Source organism: Silurus aristotelis (assembly GCF_946808225.1).
Source record: "Silurus aristotelis genome assembly, chromosome: 20".
NCBI lineage: Eukaryota > Metazoa > Chordata > Actinopteri > Siluriformes > Siluridae > Silurus > Silurus aristotelis.
In genome coordinates this window covers 3,738,616-3,756,781 of record NC_139593.1, presented here as the reverse complement: position 1 = coordinate 3,756,781, position 18,166 = coordinate 3,738,616, and the positions used below count along the sequence as shown (strand labels likewise).

Genomic DNA, 18,166 nt, shown 5'->3' with positions numbered 1-18,166 from the left:
CCAAAATCTGCCTCAACCCCCAGTGATGATCCCTTTCATATCCAGTAAAATTGGCTGGTAAACCTACTGATTCATTGCCATCTGTTGTCTCCATGTCTGTATAAGATGGAATTTTGTACTCCTGTCTTTAAATAACAAAGAAAGAAAATGAAAAAAAATGATTATAACATATTTGAGAACATGCAATTACGTAAACTATTTACAGTGTTACAGACCTCTTTACTCTCCGTGGTGGGTTTTTTCTTGTTGAATTCGATACATTCATTCATTAATTTTCTCCCGCTTATCCGTAATTCGGGTCGCGGGGGCAGCAGTCTAAGCAGGCCCCCGCCTTCGACTGCTGCCCAATCCTCACAGCACCGTCCCTTACGGTCCCTCCTGCAGGTGGTGGGCCCACGCAAAGGCGGCCCCACGTCACGGACCTTGATATTTCCCTCGTAAGGGACCCCCGGAGCATAGAGGGTTAAGTGCCTTGCTCAAGGGCCCAAGAGTGGCAGCTTGGCGATACCGGGGCTTGAATCCCAGACCTTACGATCGGCAACCCAGCGCCTTAACCGCTGGAGCCACCACTCCCCTGAATTCGATACAGATGAGTTTAAATCAGTGTCAGAGTCATTATTCTGGACCTCCATTGGACTGATATTCTGGTCCCCCATTGCCCTGCCAGAGAAAATATAGAAAATGGTAGAAATCATGCTTCTGTTGTTGTGATATGTAGTGTATGAGAGTATGTAGGATCTCATACAGTGAGAATAAACATCATCACTGAAGCAACAAACCCAATGAACACAATTCAACACATCTCCTTTCACTGGAGCCACAACTGCCCCTCCACATACATCATCTCTAACAGAAGCATCGATATTCACCTCATCACATCACCCCCTTTTGTACACATTCTACACAAAAAAAAATGTTACAGTCTGATTGGTTACCGCAACAGCTTATATATTTAATAAATAAATAAAACTCTAACTGAAACTTATGCTCTGTGGTGCAGAAGCAGCAGCTCCCCTGACAGAAAAGCTATGAAATTAATAGAATCGACTATTGGAAATAATTTATTAGGACAAAAACATAAAAATATAAAATCTAAAAATGAATTAAAAGTCAGTGATTCTGATAGAGTTCAGGGCAACTGGTGTTTAATATGATGTTTTAATATGATATAATATGATTTTAATTGCAAAGTATCCAAAAGCCGCGACCACAAAAATCTTCTTGGGCCCGTATTTTCCAGAAGAGCAGCTGGATGAACTGTTACTCTTAACACCTTTATTTATTGCATACGAGCAATGTTTCACTTCTTCAATACAAATCAAGTGATTTCCAGCTTTACTAAAAATATGTATTTAATATTAATTTAGAGATCACATTCGGAACATGTGGTCTTACAATATTTTATATCTGAAACTTGGACTTTCCCCCCAATATTAAAGTCTGATGCTGTAAGCACGACTGTAAGGCCGACTTACAAATATTAACTAATGATTAAACCTTCACCAACACCTTCATCATCAGTAATGTACTGGTAAATATTTAAATACTAATACACACAATTATTCACAAAAAAAGAGAGGGACTTACCTGAACATTGCAATATGTATCTAAAGGTTTATAGACAGTAGAAATGAAATTAAAAGCAGCAGTTGTCTGTCAGTTCCTGGTTCAGCTGCAGTTACTGATTGATTTTCCACATGCATACAGTGTGCACATGGAGACTTTATGGTACTTGTTGTGTCTTGGGACATTAATGGCGCGAGCCAGGGATTTAATTACCGCTGCGTAAAATAAAATAACAATAAATAAAAATTAAAAGGTCATTACGACGGCGTATTAGGGCAAATATGTGATTTTAAAAAAAGAAAAATTGGAAGAAGAGGGGAAGTGGAAATTACGAGTTTAAAACTCAAATTTTTCTAGTAGGACAAAAAACCCCCCAAAAACTACATTTTTGAGGAAAAAAATAACCAAATTTTTGGAGAAAAAAAAAATAAAAAATTTAAGGTTTATGCTACTGTTAACTTTAACTTTTGAAGCCCCTGCAGACCTGAGCAGTGCAAAAATCTGAAATCTCAAAAACTGTTCAAATGAATTAACATTTCTTTAATCGGCAAAACAATGATCTGTCCCATAAGTGTTGTTTCTTACACTCAAACAGTGCTAAAAACCTTTTAAGTCTAAACCAGTCATGCATGTGCAGTCTTAAGAGCGAGTCTCAGTACACTACACTGCTAGCAACCAAAGCATTAGTGGTAGCTGTTAGTTGCTTTTTTAAGGAAACAACAATCATTTCTACAGTTTTTACGCCAATACAAGAAGAATAAGACCTTTGTTGTATAAGAGCCAGTATCAGTTTAAGTCGCCCAGTCTCCAGCACAACCCCAGCATCATCCTTGCACTCATCCAAGGTAAGGCCAACATTATGAGTGTGCCATTTTGGCAAAGGTGATCAACAACAATGTTAAAATGTAATCCATTTTTATTATAGGAATAGTTCTATTTTATAAATGTAATAATAATAGATATGGTCTGTGATTATTCCATTATGCATTTTATTATTTCGTATGCATTTATTTATGCAATATATTGAGGCTGTCCACTGTTACCATAATTAAAAAACACCATTGTAATGATTTTGAATGAGTTCGACCTAGCACTCTCGCCCCACACCTTCACCAAGTGCATGAATGTGGCTCTAACCCCGCTACGGCTTTAAGCCATCTGCATTCTAAATTATATCAACGATTGGTTGATATTAGCTCGATCAGAGCTTCAGGCGGTCCGGCATCGAGATGTCGTTCTCACCCATATGAAGGAAATGGGGTTAAGAAAAAATGCAAAGAAGAGTGTGCTTTCTCCTCTGCAGAGAACCACCTTCTTGGGTGTAGTGTGGGGCTTGACCGTGTTGCGGGCACAATTGTCTCCTGCCCGGATCGAAGTCATCCTAACTGCAGTAAAGAGAGTAAAAGAAGGCTAGTCATTTACTGTGAAGCAGTTCTAGGGGCTGCTTGGTCTCATGGCGGCAGCATCCAACGTGAACCCACTTGGACTCCTCCATTTGAGACCCCTCCAGTGGTGGCTCAGAGGCAGAGGGTTCTCCCGGAAGGGCAATCCACTCTGTATTATCAAGGTCTCGTGGCAAGCCCTTCGGGTCTTTGAAATATGGAAAGAACCTACTTTTCTGTCTCAAGACCCTGTCCTTGGAGCTCCTTGTGGTTGTGTTACGTAAGTTATGGAAGCTGTGGCTATGGCCCCTAAGGGGGCACAGTTCCTAGCAGCTGGTCTCTCTACTGTGGTAGTGGAGACCATCCTCCATTCCAGAGCTCCCGCCACAAGGGGGTTGTATGCCGGTAAATGGCATCTGTTCACCACGTGACGTAAGCACCACCAGTTGGACCCAGTCAACTGCCCTGTTGGTTCTGTTCTGGCGTTTTTGCAGGAACAGTTTACCACAGGATTGGCTCCGTCAACCCTGAAGGTTTATGCGTCTGCTATCAGGGTTAATTGTACCCCACCTGCAGGACAGTCGCTGGGGGAAACACCGCCTCATGACACCTTTCTTACACAGCACCTGAAAGCTGAGGCCTGGGATACGACCCAGAGTGCCCGTGTGGGATTTGGCCATTGTGCTGGCGGCTCTATCTGAGCCCCCCTTCGAGCCCTTGGCCGAAGTGGCCCTTAGGTATTTGTCGGTTAATACAATGAGTCCTTTGATCTTTCCACTCCCTTCGAAGTCAAGGCTCATTCCACCGGTGGTATGGCGGCCTCTACGGCCTGGTCCGCTGGAGTTTCTCTCCAGAACATTTGCAATGCTGCAGGCTGGTCCACCCCTTTGATCTTTGTCAGGTTCCATTACCTTGACATCAGAGCCACTCCGGCTCCTCTGTCCTGCATGGCGGTTGTGCTCAGACACACTAGGCAGGGACTGGTCAGTATGGCGTGATTGGACACTCGTTCCCAAAGTGTTTCCACGCATCTCGAGTTCCTGAATGGGAACGTCACTAGGTTACATATGTAACCCTACTTCCCTGAGGGAATAAGATGCTGCGTCAACAGCCCATATTCCCTGCATCCCTGCAGTGCTTACCTTCTCTTTTTTCAGAAGCTAATGTCACTACCATTGCTCACCCATTTTGTACCTTCCTGGTTTACTTGATGTCGCCCGCTGATGACGTCACAACTTGCCTATTGGCCGGATTTTACATGTGATTCAGAGCATGGACAATGCGAGGCATTCCCAAAGCATTTTAACGCAGTGTCTCGTTCCCTCAGGGAACTAGGGTTACATACGTAACCTAGTGACGTTCTGCCAAACGTGCTAAAAGTTCCCAAGGCAAAATCTCCCTTAACAAAACAGTACACTGAAACAAGACAGGATGCCCTGGCGGAAGATCTACCATGTAGAACCGGTAATCTGGCTAGTGAACCTCACAGTATATCTGTAAATATGTTTGTGTTTGTGAGGTGGATATTTTTTTACGTTCCAGGAATTGAAATAAGCTCTGGGCTTATCCTCTTGCCATCCATCTTCAGAGAAAAGATCGAACACTACATTAACATGAGAGCGGTAGACTTCTGAATTATCGTACAGCACTAGCTGGTAGACCTCATGTTAATACATGAAAAAAGAATGTTCTGATTCGGGAGTTTACTGTCACCTATAAATATGCTTCATTTAAGCCATTATTTTTTAGATGTCTCCAACTGAAGTATGAAAACTCTAGAGTAAGTGTACCTGTACTGTCTGAGCCATGCAAGAGGCTGTAACAAAACTGCCAAGTGTGATTTGCTTGCAATAAATATGCCAATCAATTAAATAATTTACTTTGGTTTATTAGTTTAGTAAAAGTTTTTTTTTGTTTGTTTTGTTTTCTTTTATATATGGGATCTCTGCTACACATTTCCAACCACCTTTCCCTGGGGTCTGGTGCAGGGCGATTGGGGTGGTTCTGAGAAAGGGGTCCAGTAGGTCATGTCTGTTTACCCAGCTCTGTTCCTTAGATCCCTATACTTCCCAATCCACTAGATATTGAAGTTGCCACCTCTACTTTGTGAGTCCAGAATGATCTGTGCCTTGTAAGCCGGTGCTCCATCAATTTCCAGAGGTGGTGGGGGATTCTGCTCTGCCTCACTACCGCCTGGTGGAATGTGTGCGGGCTTGAATAAAAAATATTCTGAGTGAACAGCCACACCATCTCAATTGTTGGTTAATATTAGGGATGTGGGTGTCTTCTGCAGTTAGCCTGGAGTTCATAGCTTCAAACAGCTCTTTGGAGGCATGTGCTCTCTTCCAGACCTCTTGGAATTGAAGAATCTAATCGTTTACAGACGGAACATTCGAGGTTTCCCCCGACCATGAAAATAGAGGTGGCTGGATGAATGAATCTAGGAGTTTTGGGCATACTCTGCCCATGTGAGAAACTTGCTCCATCTGTCTTGTCTTGTCTACTATAATATGTTCTCTTTTCTAATTCATGATTCACCCGTTTCGCTTGGCCGGTTGATTGTGGCTGGTGCCCAGACGTTAGGCTGAAAATGATTCGAAGAAGGGTGCAGAAGACGTGCCATACTCGGGAAGTGATCTGTTTCCCTCTAGCTTATGTCTTCAGACGGCCTGTAATTTCTAAATATGTGGTCCATTAAGAGTTTGGCATTTCTAGAGATGTGGGGAGACCCTTTAGGGGTACGAACTTGCAGGCTTCAGAAAAACGATCTACTGCTACTAGTATAGTGGTGTTTTCCTTTAGAATTGGGCAGGTCCGTCATAAAGTCAACCGCTTTTTAAGACCAAGGTCGTTGCGGGATGGGGAGTGGTTCGAGAACTGTATTTGGATGCTGCCTTGGTGTTCAGACTTGCACAAACAGAACATAGTTCAACATATGTTTTAACGTTTATCCCTGGATGTCTGGTACTACGTGAGGTGTGAACCCAATCCATAATTCTGGGTTGAAGGGCAGCAGGAACATACTGTCTGTTTGGAGGACAGCCTGGTGGAATGTTTTTTTGCGCTTGTGCTCTCTGGATCTCCTCCATGATATCCCATCTGATAGGAGCAAGGACGATAGATGGTGGGAGTATGGGTTCAGGAGTTGGTGGTTTATCAAAGGTGTCATGGTGGCATGAGAGTACATCCGCTTTGCTGTTGTAAACTGTAAAGTGACTGTAAAGTAAAAACGCATGAAGAACAGTGCACATCTGGCTTATCAAAACTTAATTCAATTTGCCTTCTTGATATACTCCAGGTTCGGATGATCCGTGATTACTTGAATTAGGTGTTTGGCCCCCTCCAGCCAATGTCTTTACTCCTCCTTACCTACATCATAGTTAAATTTGGCTGGGATCAGTTTCCTTGAGAAGTAAGCACTGGGTAGGAGTTTCACTGGGTTGCCTTGACATTGAGAGAGAACCACTTTTAACACAAAAGAGAAGTTCTGTTAAATTCTGTTACTGCTTTCACTCTGCTAGTGTCCATATCTCCCCCTGTTGGCGGATGACATATCCCAGGAAAGTTAGAGTTTTTGTGAAACTTGCATTTTTTTCACCTTGACTGCGAGCTGGTGCAGTAATAGTAGGCGAAGGACTTTATGTATGTGACTGGCATGGAGTTCATCATTTTTAGAGTAGATCAAGATGCCATCAAAATACACAATGTTCAACCTGTAACGGAATATTTCATTCATGCAGGCTTAATACACTGCCAAAGCGTTTGTGAGGCCATACAGCATGACTCATAGTGCCCCCTGGTGGTGTGAATAGCCATTTTTAATTCATCACCCTCTTTGATCCTTATCAGATTATAGGCAATTCGCAGATCCAGCTTGGTAAAGTATCGGTCCTCTCTTAGCAGTTCTAGAGCAGTAGGTACCAGGGGAGTTTATAAGTTACACACAATCATAGAATTCAGGCCTCGGTAATCAATACATGGCCGCAACCCTCCATCTTTATTTTCCACAAAAAAGAACCCTGCTGCCACTGGTTATGTAGATGGACAAATAAAACCAGCTGCAAATGCTTCATCGATGAGGGGGAGACATGGCTGGGAGTAATTCAATGGCACAGTCCCATGGTCAGTGTGGTGGGAGTACAATGGCTTGTTCCTTGTTGAAGGAAGTTAAATTATGGTATTGCTTGGGAATGGTTGTGGGCATGACAGAAGGACTTGATAGTTGTAGAATGACATGGGACATGAATCTCTGCTTCCAGGCAGTTTTCAAGGCAGTTCGCAGACCAGCATAGTAATTCTTTGTTTTCCCAGGAAATCTCGTGGTTATGAACTTGGAGCCAAGAAAAGCCTAGTATATGAGGGTTAGCTTGTGAAGAAATACTGAACAGATTGATATTTTCCACGAGGAAACAACTACACTTGTAGAATTTTAGGTATGGTTGATGAGTGATATAGCCGTCACCAATTGGGCGATTATCCACAGCAGTGATCCTTAATGGCTTGATACATGGCATGGTGGAAATTCCAAGTTCTTGGAAAACCTCATGATGGATTAGATTTATAGCTGAGCTCGAGTTTACAAGAGCAGAGAGGTTGCCTACCTTTTTAGTGTATAGCAACTGTAACGGCAATAATAGAATATAGGTCACAAAAAGTCAGGCTCACCTTATTCTGATGAGGTTGAGGTTTCTCTGGACACATGATGGAACGTTATGACCCTCCTGTCCACAGCAAAAACAGAGGTTGAGTTGGAACCAGACAGAGCAAAACACAGAATTACAATTTCTAAAAATGGATGAACAACCAAGAAATGAACAAACACTATTACAGTACTGTAAGAAAGGTGAATCCTGTCCGGTCTCTTGCATTCAATATAAATCAAATATACAATCAAATAAATACATTTGTGCTCTTGAAATTCATAGATGCCACAGAAGGAATTCAGCCTTTTGCATTTTAAATCATTGTGATCCAAACCGTAGTTTATTTCAGAAAACACTGAAACGGTGCATGATACTGACAACATGCCTAAACATTTTGATGATTTTGTTTGTGAACAATGACAAAAAGACTTGTTATTCTGGTGGCAATGAGATGTTCAATGACACAAATACTTATTTTTGAGAGATTAACTAAGGATTTTGAGAAAGGTTCAGGCTTTTGCAAGAAATCCTATGTGTTTTGCTATTTGTACAAATTGTTTTGAGAAATATTGCAAATATTAAAGCTGATTCGAGAAATGCTCCAAAGCAACTGAAAAAAGCTGTAGTAGATATTCTCAGTGGCGGGAAACAAGAGAAGAAATGAACAGTAGTGACAGAGCATGTAAAATCCTGACAAAAGCACTTTGTAATTAACTTTGGAGAAGGCGGTGTCTGCCAAATGCTATAAATGTTAATGTAAAATAATAATGAAAAAATATATTTTAAGTATCCTTGAATACAGTACATTAAGTATCACCAAATTCTCAGCATTCTTACTATTACTAGCAGAAGACGTACCTTGACCTGCTTGAATAATGTTCTTCATCGTTATTAAAATTGGGCCATGAGTCTGCTGATTCTCAATGCAAGAAAGGTCTGTCCCGCTGAAATCATGGCCCTGCTTTTTATCCTATGTATTTTTGTTTATTGCGATATTCACATTTAACTTTTCTACACCGTGTTGGGTATTTTAAAGTGTAATAAAGTAAATAATAATAACACAACAACAATAATAATAATATAATGTGATATTTATATTTATTACTTTTATTATTATTAGATGACCTTTTTGTACATATATTTTTTTAATTATGTTTTATACCATCTCAACACTTACTGGGTTCTGTCCATGTTTTATGTAAAAGTGTGAATTTAAAGTGTTTAACCTGTACACTTTAAATATAGGCAAAAGTATTGGGTACGTCTTTAGATGCACTATCATAACATTTTGCAATCACCTAAACTTGGACACCCAAATCTGTTCCATCATTGCAATGCCCCTGTGTACAAAGTGAGCTCCTTGAAGATCTGGTTAACATGCTTTTGTAGAGGAAGATCTTGAGTGGCCTGCTATAGAGCTCTAAACTAATCCCTACTGAACACCTTTGGGATGAATGTGAATGCTGACTGCACCCCAGGTCTCCTCACCTACATCAGTACCTGCCTTTCTCAACACCCTTGTGGCTGATGAACACAAATATCCATTCGCACACTCCCAAATCTATTGGAACATCTTCCCAAAAGAGAGGAGGGAATTATAAGAGTTTGCAAAATATGGAATGTGATGCTCAAAAATCACATACTATATTTATGACCAGGTGACCCAATACTTTTGGCAATATAGTGTATTTTGAATGGTTTTGCTATTTACTTGATTAATATGATGGTTGTTATAAAGTTATACAGTAAACTGACGGCCCTCCGCTTTCAGTGATTTTACCAATTTATCAATATATTGGAAAATATTTAAATACTAATACACAAAATTGTAAGACACAGCTGTAGAGTGGTGAAATGTGGCATAGCCCTTTAAGGAGTAGACAGTGTTTCAGGGGTTAGGTGAGAGATAGATGAAAGAAAACAGGTAGGGAAGAACAAGAAGGAGGAAATAAAAACACGTTCTGTTATACAAACTGTTTTGGTGCTGTATCCATCCTTGACACAATCTACAACAGCAAAGAAAAAAATCTTTAAAAAATAATAATGAGTGACATTCTTGAAAATCTCCAGATGTATTTAAAGCTGTAGAAGAGACTGTGGAGGTTTGCAGAAGTAAGTAACAGTGGCAGTTGTCTGTCCTTTTTTGATTCAATTGCAGTTTCTGATTGGTTTTCAGGACTCACACTCCCACATGACCAAATCTATGGAAGAACAACCTGTTGCCATGTATTACACCATTTGCACCATAAATCTAAAGAAAGTCTGCAAGTAGAGCTATAATGGTAATTTTGTACGTTTTTATTACTCAATTTCAATTCAACTCAGTTTTATTCGGAGATAATTTATTAAGTTTATTGTTTAACAATAAACATTGTCTCAAAACAGCTTTACAGAGAAGTATGTGAGGGTGGTGCAGGAGATGTATGAGGACAGTGTGACAGCAGTGAAGTGTGCAGAAGGAACGACAGACTGGTTCAAGGTGGAGGTTGGACTGCATCAAGGACTGGCTCTGAGCCCTTTCCTGTTTGCAGTGGAGATGGACAGATTGACGGACGAGGTCAGACAGGAGTCTCCGTGGACTATGATGTTTGTGGATGATATTGTGATTTGTGGCGAGAATAGGGAGCAGGTTGAAAAGAGCCTGGAGAGGTGGAGGTATGTGCTGGAGAGAAGGGGAATGAAAGTCAGTAGGATTAAGACAGAGTACATGTGTGTGAATGAGAGGGAAGGCACTGGAATGGTGCGGTTGCAGGGAAAAAAGGTGGTGAAGGTGGAGGAGTTCAGGTACCTGGGGTCAACAGTGCAAAGTAATTGAGAGTGTGTTAGAGAAGTGAAGAAAAAAGTGCAGGCAGGGTGGAGTGGGTGGAGAAGAGTGACAGGAGTGATTTGTGATAGAAGAATATTTGTGAGAGTGAAAGGGAAAGTTTATAGGACTGTGGTGAGACCTGAGATGTTGTGTTTTTTTTAATGTTTTTTTTTTCTATTCAGTACGTAGTTTATAATTTGCATTTATCTGCTTTTGTGATCAAGTGCAAGGATCTGAACAACTTTGGCACAAGCCAAATTATGACTATAGTCCACTGCATCTCCAAAAACATCAGGTGTTGTGAGGTTCATTCAGGTATGCAGCGGTTAGATTCTTCCAAAAAAATACTTAACAGAAGAACACCAAAGTCCACAGATCATTCAGAAAGCCAATGATGCCCCCTGTCCACTACTGAGAGTGCACCTCCAAAAGGCACATGGACGTCACAATAAATTCAAGCTGTTTACACCAAGTGATTTAATGAAAAAAAATACAGCATGTATGTAAATATGCATTGGTAATGACAAAGAATCACAAATGTTACTGTTATTGAAACTGTTGAAATACATTTACACACAACTAAAGCAACTAAAGTTTAGAAGAAAGTATTATATATAATACTTATATAATATTATTATATTATATATATATTTTACAGTGATGAGATGTGGTGACTACAATAGCACGAGGTACATGGTTGCGAAAATGTTTTTCAAACCATATTCATGAGCAGAAAACGTCAATACTTATGTCTCATTTGATTTGGATTTTCAAATATTTCCGCAATTCTTGTGTTCATTTATCACTCTTCTGTGTTATGCATACTCATATTCATTTCCCTCGTGGTTACACATCTCTACATCCATCAGAAGACTCTCATGAGTGGTGATGAAGTAATTATTAGTCCCCAGCTCCTGCTCCATCTGTCTAATGATATGAGCTTTATTCTTATTAGCACCTTTGGTCTTTTGAAATTCTATTTCTTCAGTATTTATAACATGCCTGTTTTTGTTTTGAGTGTCTTCTCTGTGTTTTACTGTGTGTCTAATACGTATAGTTTGGATTCATGGTTATAGAATAAAATCCCATTGCTTTCTTGTGTTGCCAAATTCATCATCAGCTGTGTTTCTGAACTTCTGATCTCTGTGTTGGATTACAATTGTTGATGATTATTTTTGCTTTTTGTTCTTGACCTGAGTTTGGAAATGCATTTGGAGCAGTGAAATTAAAGCATGGAAGGAAAGACTGTGACGCTCACATTCTACTCGAACAAACGTTCACAAAAAAAAAAATGTTAGTTTAAAATCCTGAACGCTTAATAATGAAAGTGCAAGATTATGAAAGCAAACGATGTGAAGTTTCTCCACGTGATCACTCCTGAAGAACGCTGTCATGAAGAAGTGCTTTGTCCAGTGAGGATGAGAAAAAGACATTCTGACTTCTTGATCAGGATCGGTTAAGAATCGTGACCATTTTTGTCCGTTACATTAAACGTTTATCTTCTGATACAGAAATTGTTTCTTCCTGTGGTGGATCTTAGCTGCTACAGACTCGTCATTCGTGATCGACCTCATCTTAATGAACACAGTCAAAAAGAAATATCAATGAAAATGATTGATATTAGGTATTTTGTATTGTTTGAAATAAATGATGAATATTTCTTCGGATCTAACAAAATATCTGGGGCAGCACATGCATGGGTGAGAAAAGGGTTTTAAATGGAGGGTGAAGCCAAAGGAATTGAGTTTTAAGCTTCAACACACATGTGAAGAATTTTGTTAATAAGTGTGCCTTCTCGCATTGAGCAGCCAGAGGATAAAAGGGAGGAAGATAAGAAGGGAAGAAGGGAAAGACAGATAAGTAGAGCAGTGTGTGTGTGTGAAATGAAAAGTGAAAGTGCAAGGGGAAAGTGGCAAATAAAGGCAAGTTTTGGCTGAAACCTGTTCCCTGTCTCCCATTCTTTCTCCTTTGAGCTTTTGAACTGTATTCTGGTGCCAAAACCCGGGAGCAGGAATAGGGAAGAAATCGGTTCTTTTGGCTCCTCCCTCCATTCACAAACCGACACTCAACCAGCGCCCCGCTTCAACAACGAAATGCATATGTAAACAAATAGATAACAGGAAAAAAAACATACCACTGTTAACAGAATGGAATACCTGTGTGAGGAAAGGAGGTCTTACAGAACGGAGAGCAACACAGCAGCAACGCTTGCACTGGTGACTGAAACACCAAACATGACATAAAGCATCCTTTGGTTTCCTTCACCTGCAGAACATCAACAAGGTTTTAGGAATGCTTCATTTACCAACATATATATAAAGTTTCTCGCATCTTTCATCAAATATATACTGTGTCTCACATTGGATTGTTCTGCTTCTGTATTGGATTGTTGGTCAACCTCAGGAGCAACCAACTTCCTCTCATAATCATTTGTATCATCATTCATGTCCACTCTCTCAAATCCATCCTGCACCGATGTAGCTTCCAAAAGAAGCCCCTAAAAAAATCAATGAATGAGCCCGAACCATTTATTATAATGAACAAAATCAAAACTCTCAAGATTTGAGTTTTTGAATGAACACAAAAAACGACCACTTCCAATAGCATAAACTACAACTTTCAAACAAATGACTTCATAGAGAAACTTTTTCCCATAAGAATGTACAATGTGCTGTATGGAATGCCAGCATGTCTGATGTGCTTACCGGCATCTTATCAAAGGTGTTGGGAGTGTCCATGGACTGATCGTCTTCAGAAGAGGGAAGGGAAGTTTGATTACTGTCACATAAACACACAAACACAGAACCAGTAAGTCATGAAGACGTCTTTTAACAATCCTGCATTCTCATGTGGGATTGTCCTGAGTGTTGTCACAGGAAGAAAAGTAATTACCTGATGATTGATTGATTGATAGATAGATAGATAGATAGATAGATAGATAGATAGATAGATAGATAGATAGATAGATAGATAGATAGATAGATAGATAGATAGATAGATAGATAGATATTAATACCTAAGTGAAAGTCGATTAGCTGTATATATATAACTAACCTTTCCATAAGATCAACTTCATTTGTAGAGTCACATTTCTGGTCCTGATCTTCTCTTTCTTCAGGCATTAAGTACACCGAATCTCTCAACTGGCTCTTCTCACCAACTTACAAAACAAAACCATAAGCAGCAGTGAGAAGAGAGACCAGAGATGTCATTCCTGTTCAGGGCAAGCCACAGACCTTGAGACTTGCATAGAAACTTCACTCCAGTAAACAATTTCAAACTATTTGCCAATAATGTGCTTCTTTTAGGCTTCTTTATGCTCTTATATGCAATTAAAGAGCATATTCTCTGGCTATAGGGAGTGTAACCATGCAAGCAATCTCTATGTAAATATTGCTATCTGATTAAAGTATTAAAGTACATTTAAGCAAACAAGTGGTTTCTCTTGTACACTCACATGCTTTCGTAATCACTTCTGTATTTTCTTTTCGTGTGTGTGTGTGTGTGTGTGTGTGTGTGTGTGTGTGTGGGGGTGTGTGTGTGTGTGTGTGTGTGGGGGGGTGTTTGTACAGCAGATCTCTACTCAATTCACTCCCATACCTACTTCCCCTAGACACTTTCACTTAGGAGAGTCCAAGTTGCAAAGGGGGAGGGATGAAATTTCAGCCCACAAGATTAATCATCATGAGCTTTCTTTCTTTATTCCTCTACTTTACAGATAAACTTTATACACACACACACACACACACACACACACACACACACACACACACACACACACACACACACACACACGATGTTACATTCTCTTTATATAAATAATATATTAATGTCAGTGGGTTTAAAAAATACACCTGTGTTCCCCTACCCCTGTGCACCTTAATGGACTGTTCCAAGTCTAAGTGCATAGGGGAAGTGAGTTAGTGCTGGGTTTGGAAGGGGCCTGGTTTCAAGCCAAGAAGGGCTAACATGGACTGAAACTAAAGTGAGACAAACACATTGTTTATTGTACAGAAGAAAATTATAATGGAAAATAATGACTATAAAAATAAAAAGGTTTTATGATTGAATCTTTCCATAGACACAGCTGTACTACTAAAATAGTTCATTTTTAGAATTTGGTCATTAATTAGTGGTATTAATTTTTCCACAGTAAGTCTCAACCCAAATCACCCCGTGGTTTCTATTTTCCTTATACGAAGTAATTAAAGGAAGAACCAAACTTCCAGAGCCAGATTTTGTTCTAGATGTGATCAACAGAGGCACATGGCAATGATAAATCTATACAATCGAAATTAACATTTAAACAAACATTACTAAAGAATATTCAGGTATTTAATGTATTTTCATAAATTTCATTAGTTAAAAACAGAAAGTAAAAAAAAAAAAGTTTAATGAGAGTCATAGACAATTTATTCATTATCTTACTGAATGAGTTTTATTTTTAGAAATAATTCCTCTTATTTACTCACCATAGTCTTTCACTCGTGCTGTCTTCATGATCATTGCAGGTTTTTTCTGGCATTGTAGAGCATGTTACAGAACTTATGATTTACAAGGGTCTCAACCCAATCCAATCCAATGCTTACTTTCCCTAGACACTTCAACTTTGGAAAATCCATGTTGCAGGGGGAGTTGATCAAGTTTCAGCTTGTGGAACATTATTGAATCTTCAAGTCATTCTTCTGTATGAGCTTATTTCTTGATTTATCCTTTAACTTTAAATGAATAAGCATGAACTCATGAATTCAAGTTCTCTTTTATTTGGTTTATTTTAGTAATATAAAGGTAGATTGTTTAAAAACAAGAGTTGTGCTCCCCCCATGTAATGGACTGCCCCAAGTCAAAGTGCTTAGGGGAAGTGAGTAAGAGAGGTGTTGGGATGGTGCCTGGTTTCAATCAGGAAATGCATGTGGCTGCGTGTGAAGGGCAAACACTTGGGTGAAAATGGTTGTATATCGTGTATAGAAATAAATCATTATGCCATTCTAACACACCTTCTTTCAATGTTTTCATCACTGTGTGCAGAACCAAAGTGAAATTAATACTTGGAAACGTTGCTTTGTAGTGGCAAAAATTCTCAGAATTGTATATTAAGAGATGAAAGGATCTGCCATGTGCAAAACCACAAATACTAGTTGACCTCCGGAAATTCACTCTGTGGTATCAATCTGTCAAATTCACCCCTTTCTCACTTCCCCTAGACACTTACACTTGGAAAAGTCCAAAGTGTAGGGGTGATCAAACTACAGCTTGTGTCTCATTATATTTTATTCATGCTTTATTTTTTATACTGAATGACTTTATAATTCTGGGAAAAAAAAAAATCCATGCTTTTAGGATGATGATTGATATTAGGTTAACTGTTGGGCCCCCCTGAATTATGGACTCTTCCAGGTTGAAGTGCCTTGGGGAAGAAAGTGAGAACTAAATTAGGATGGTGCCTATTTTTATTTTTATTTTTTTCTGGCAAGTGCAAGAGGCTGTTTCAGACAGTTTGAAACACACAGAGTTGTAGCTTCAGCTTTCAGTTTAAAATGCAATTGGATTGCAAATGAGAAAGAGTATAAGAGTTTCAATAGTGGCTGCTTGATTGTTGAGGACATGGGGGATTTCTCCTTTAAACAAATTCACTCATGCTGGATTGTTTTTTTGTGTAAAAATTCCCACACAAACAGCATTTGAGTATGCAAGGTGAAGCAATTTGTGTAAAAACACATTTGTATTTTATTTTGCAAATGGCAAGTTGACAACCATGCTTAAAAAAAATCTATATAAATCATAACACTGAAGTCATATCCTCACATGGGTTTTCTTACCACTGCTATGTAGATGACACTAAACTAATCTCAGCATGCTTGACAGACATATCTTCATGGATGAGTGCTCACCAACTAAAACTCAACCCCAGCAAAACAGAACTGCTGGTCATCCCAGGTGATTCATCTCCAGGTCAAGATCTCCAAATAACACTTCATGACTCTCTGCTCTCCCCTTCAGCCACTGCTCATATCCTTGGGGTAACTATGGACAATGAACTGTCCTTTTTCCCCACATGTCGCTAATGTTGCTGGTTCCTGTGGATTTCTTCTCTACAACATCCGAAGGATTCGACCATTTCTGTCAACACAGGCTGCCCAGGTGCTTGTTCAGTCTCTTGTCATTTCAAGACTTGACTACTGCAGCTCTCTACTGGCAGGTCTTCCCCTGAACGCTATTCGTCCACTGCAAATGATTCAAAACGTAGCTGCACGGCTTGTGTTTTAAATCTGCCCAAGTTCTCCCACACCACCCCACTGCTCCGCTCCCTTCACTGGCTTCCAGTAGTTGCATGTATCAGATTCAAAACACTGATGATGCCTACAAGGCCAAAAATGGACCAGCACCATCTTACCTCAGTGACCTCATCACATCTCGCACTGCACCATGCTGTCTGAGATCCTCCAGCACTGCTAGACTGGTACTACCTTCTCTCAGAATGAGAGGTAAGTACACTTCAAGGCTCTTCTCTGTTCTGGCACCGAGGTGGTGGAATGAACTTCCTCTAGAAGTCCGTACAGCAGAGTCCCTGACTATCTTCAAGCGACGACTGAAGACTTACCTCTTCCTGAAACACTTAAATTAGCACTTTCCAAGTTTGCTTTGTAGAATTCGAGTTATATTTATATTAAATTTGTAATCTTGCGTACCAGTGTAGATTTATTCATTACTAGAGATTTAAAGCACTTTTGTATATGGATAAGGGCCTCTGCTAAATGCCACAAATGTAAATGTAACACATATAATACATTAAATATAATGTTTTGACAATTTATGTTAAAAAAATTTCAGTAATTTTGTTCATTTGTGAAGATCTAGAATATATAATTACATTTTTTATAATAATTAAATCATATATATATATATATATATATATATATATATATATATATATATATATATATATATATATATATATATATATATATATATATATATATATATACACAGTACAGACCAAAGTTTGGACACACCTTCTCATTCAAAGAGTTTTCTTTATTTTCATGACTATGTAAATTGTAGAGTCACACTGAAGGCATCAAGGGCTATTTGACCAAGAAGGAGAGTGATGGGGTGCTGCGCCTGATGACCTGACCTCCACAGTCACCGGACCTGAACCCCATTCGAGATGTTTTAGGGGTGAGCTGGACCGCAGAGTGAAGGCAAAAAGGCCAACAAGTGCCAAGCATCTCTCGGGGAACTCCTTCAAGACTGTTGGAAGACCATTTCAGGTGACTACCTCTTGAAGCTCATCAAGAGAATGCCAAGAGTGTGCAAAGCAGTAATCAAAGCAAAAGGTGGCTACTTTGAAGAACCTACAATATGACATTTTTCAGTTGTTTCACACTTTTTTGTTATGTATATAATTCCATATATAATTCCACATGTGTTCATTCATAGTTTTGATGCCTTCAGTGTGAATCTACAATTTTCATAGTCATGAAAATAAAGAAAACTCTTTAAATGAGAAGGTGTGTCCAAACTTTTGGTCTGTACTGTATATATATATATATATATATACAAACACCAGTGGCATAAAAATGTGATCGTTTACTACTGCTGTTATTTGCTGCTTTTAGATTTAGTGTTTGTTCGAATCCGAACTGCCTGCGCCACCTGAAGCTCTCGAGACGCGTCTTTTTTTAAAACAGAAGCCCCTGTTTTACTCGCGTCCCTCCTGCACTGGATTATTATTGTGTTTGTTGCTCTAATGTTGTTTCAGGAAACAT

The 18,166-nt window shown here is 39.4% G+C and overlaps 1 protein-coding gene and 1 long non-coding RNA gene across 10 annotated transcripts; one reads left to right on the top strand and one right to left on the bottom strand.

The window, feature by feature from the left end:
• Position 1: 1 nt before the first annotated feature.
• On the bottom strand, positions 2 to 17,093 carry LOC310715958 (uncharacterized protein). 9 transcript variants are annotated; one of them, XR_014530456.1, is made up of 9 exons: positions 14,870 to 15,680; positions 13,452 to 13,557; positions 12,757 to 12,894; positions 12,554 to 12,662; positions 12,338 to 12,477; positions 7,614 to 7,669; positions 571 to 660; positions 216 to 242; positions 2 to 125 (listed from the first exon to the last, which is right to left on the bottom strand). XR_014530456.1 is itself a non-coding variant. In XM_083522694.1 (6 exons), exons 2-6 carry the CDS (start codon positions 13,517 to 13,519, stop codon positions 11,952 to 11,954), a joined length of 408 nt encoding a protein of 135 aa, XP_083378820.1. In that variant the 5' UTR covers positions 13,520 to 13,557; positions 16,792 to 17,093; the 3' UTR covers positions 9,861 to 11,951. The 9 variants fall into 9 exon arrangements, 5 of the variants coding, with proteins under 5 accessions (XP_083378820.1, XP_083378818.1, XP_083378817.1 ...); XR_014530458.1 differs by lacking the exon at positions 14,870 to 15,680 and adding an exon at positions 13,855 to 13,949; XR_014530459.1 differs by lacking the exon at positions 14,870 to 15,680 and having other exon boundaries at positions 13,452 to 13,844.
• LOC310715966 lies at positions 11,984 to 12,415 on the top strand. Its single transcript, XR_014530461.1, has 2 exons — positions 11,984 to 12,273; positions 12,308 to 12,415. It is a non-coding gene; the product is annotated as an uncharacterized lncRNA (long non-coding RNA).
• Positions 17,094 to 18,166: the final 1,073 nt, after the last annotated feature.

What these genes read in the sequence shown, in the direction of transcription:
- LOC310715958 (XM_083522690.1), bottom strand. Translation starts at nt 14,903, where the DNA reads ATGATCATGAAGACAGCACGAGTGAAAGACTATG. An exon ending in GAAGTTGATCTTATGGAAAG is followed by an intron (nt 13,176 to 13,451) that starts GTTAGTTATATA and finishes TTTATGTGACAG; the next exon opens with TAATCAAACTTCCCTTCCCT. An exon ending in GACCTCCTTTCCTCACACAG is followed by an intron (nt 12,478 to 12,553) that starts GTATTCCATTCT and finishes TCGTTGTTGAAG; the next exon opens with CGGGGCGCTGGTTGAGTGTC.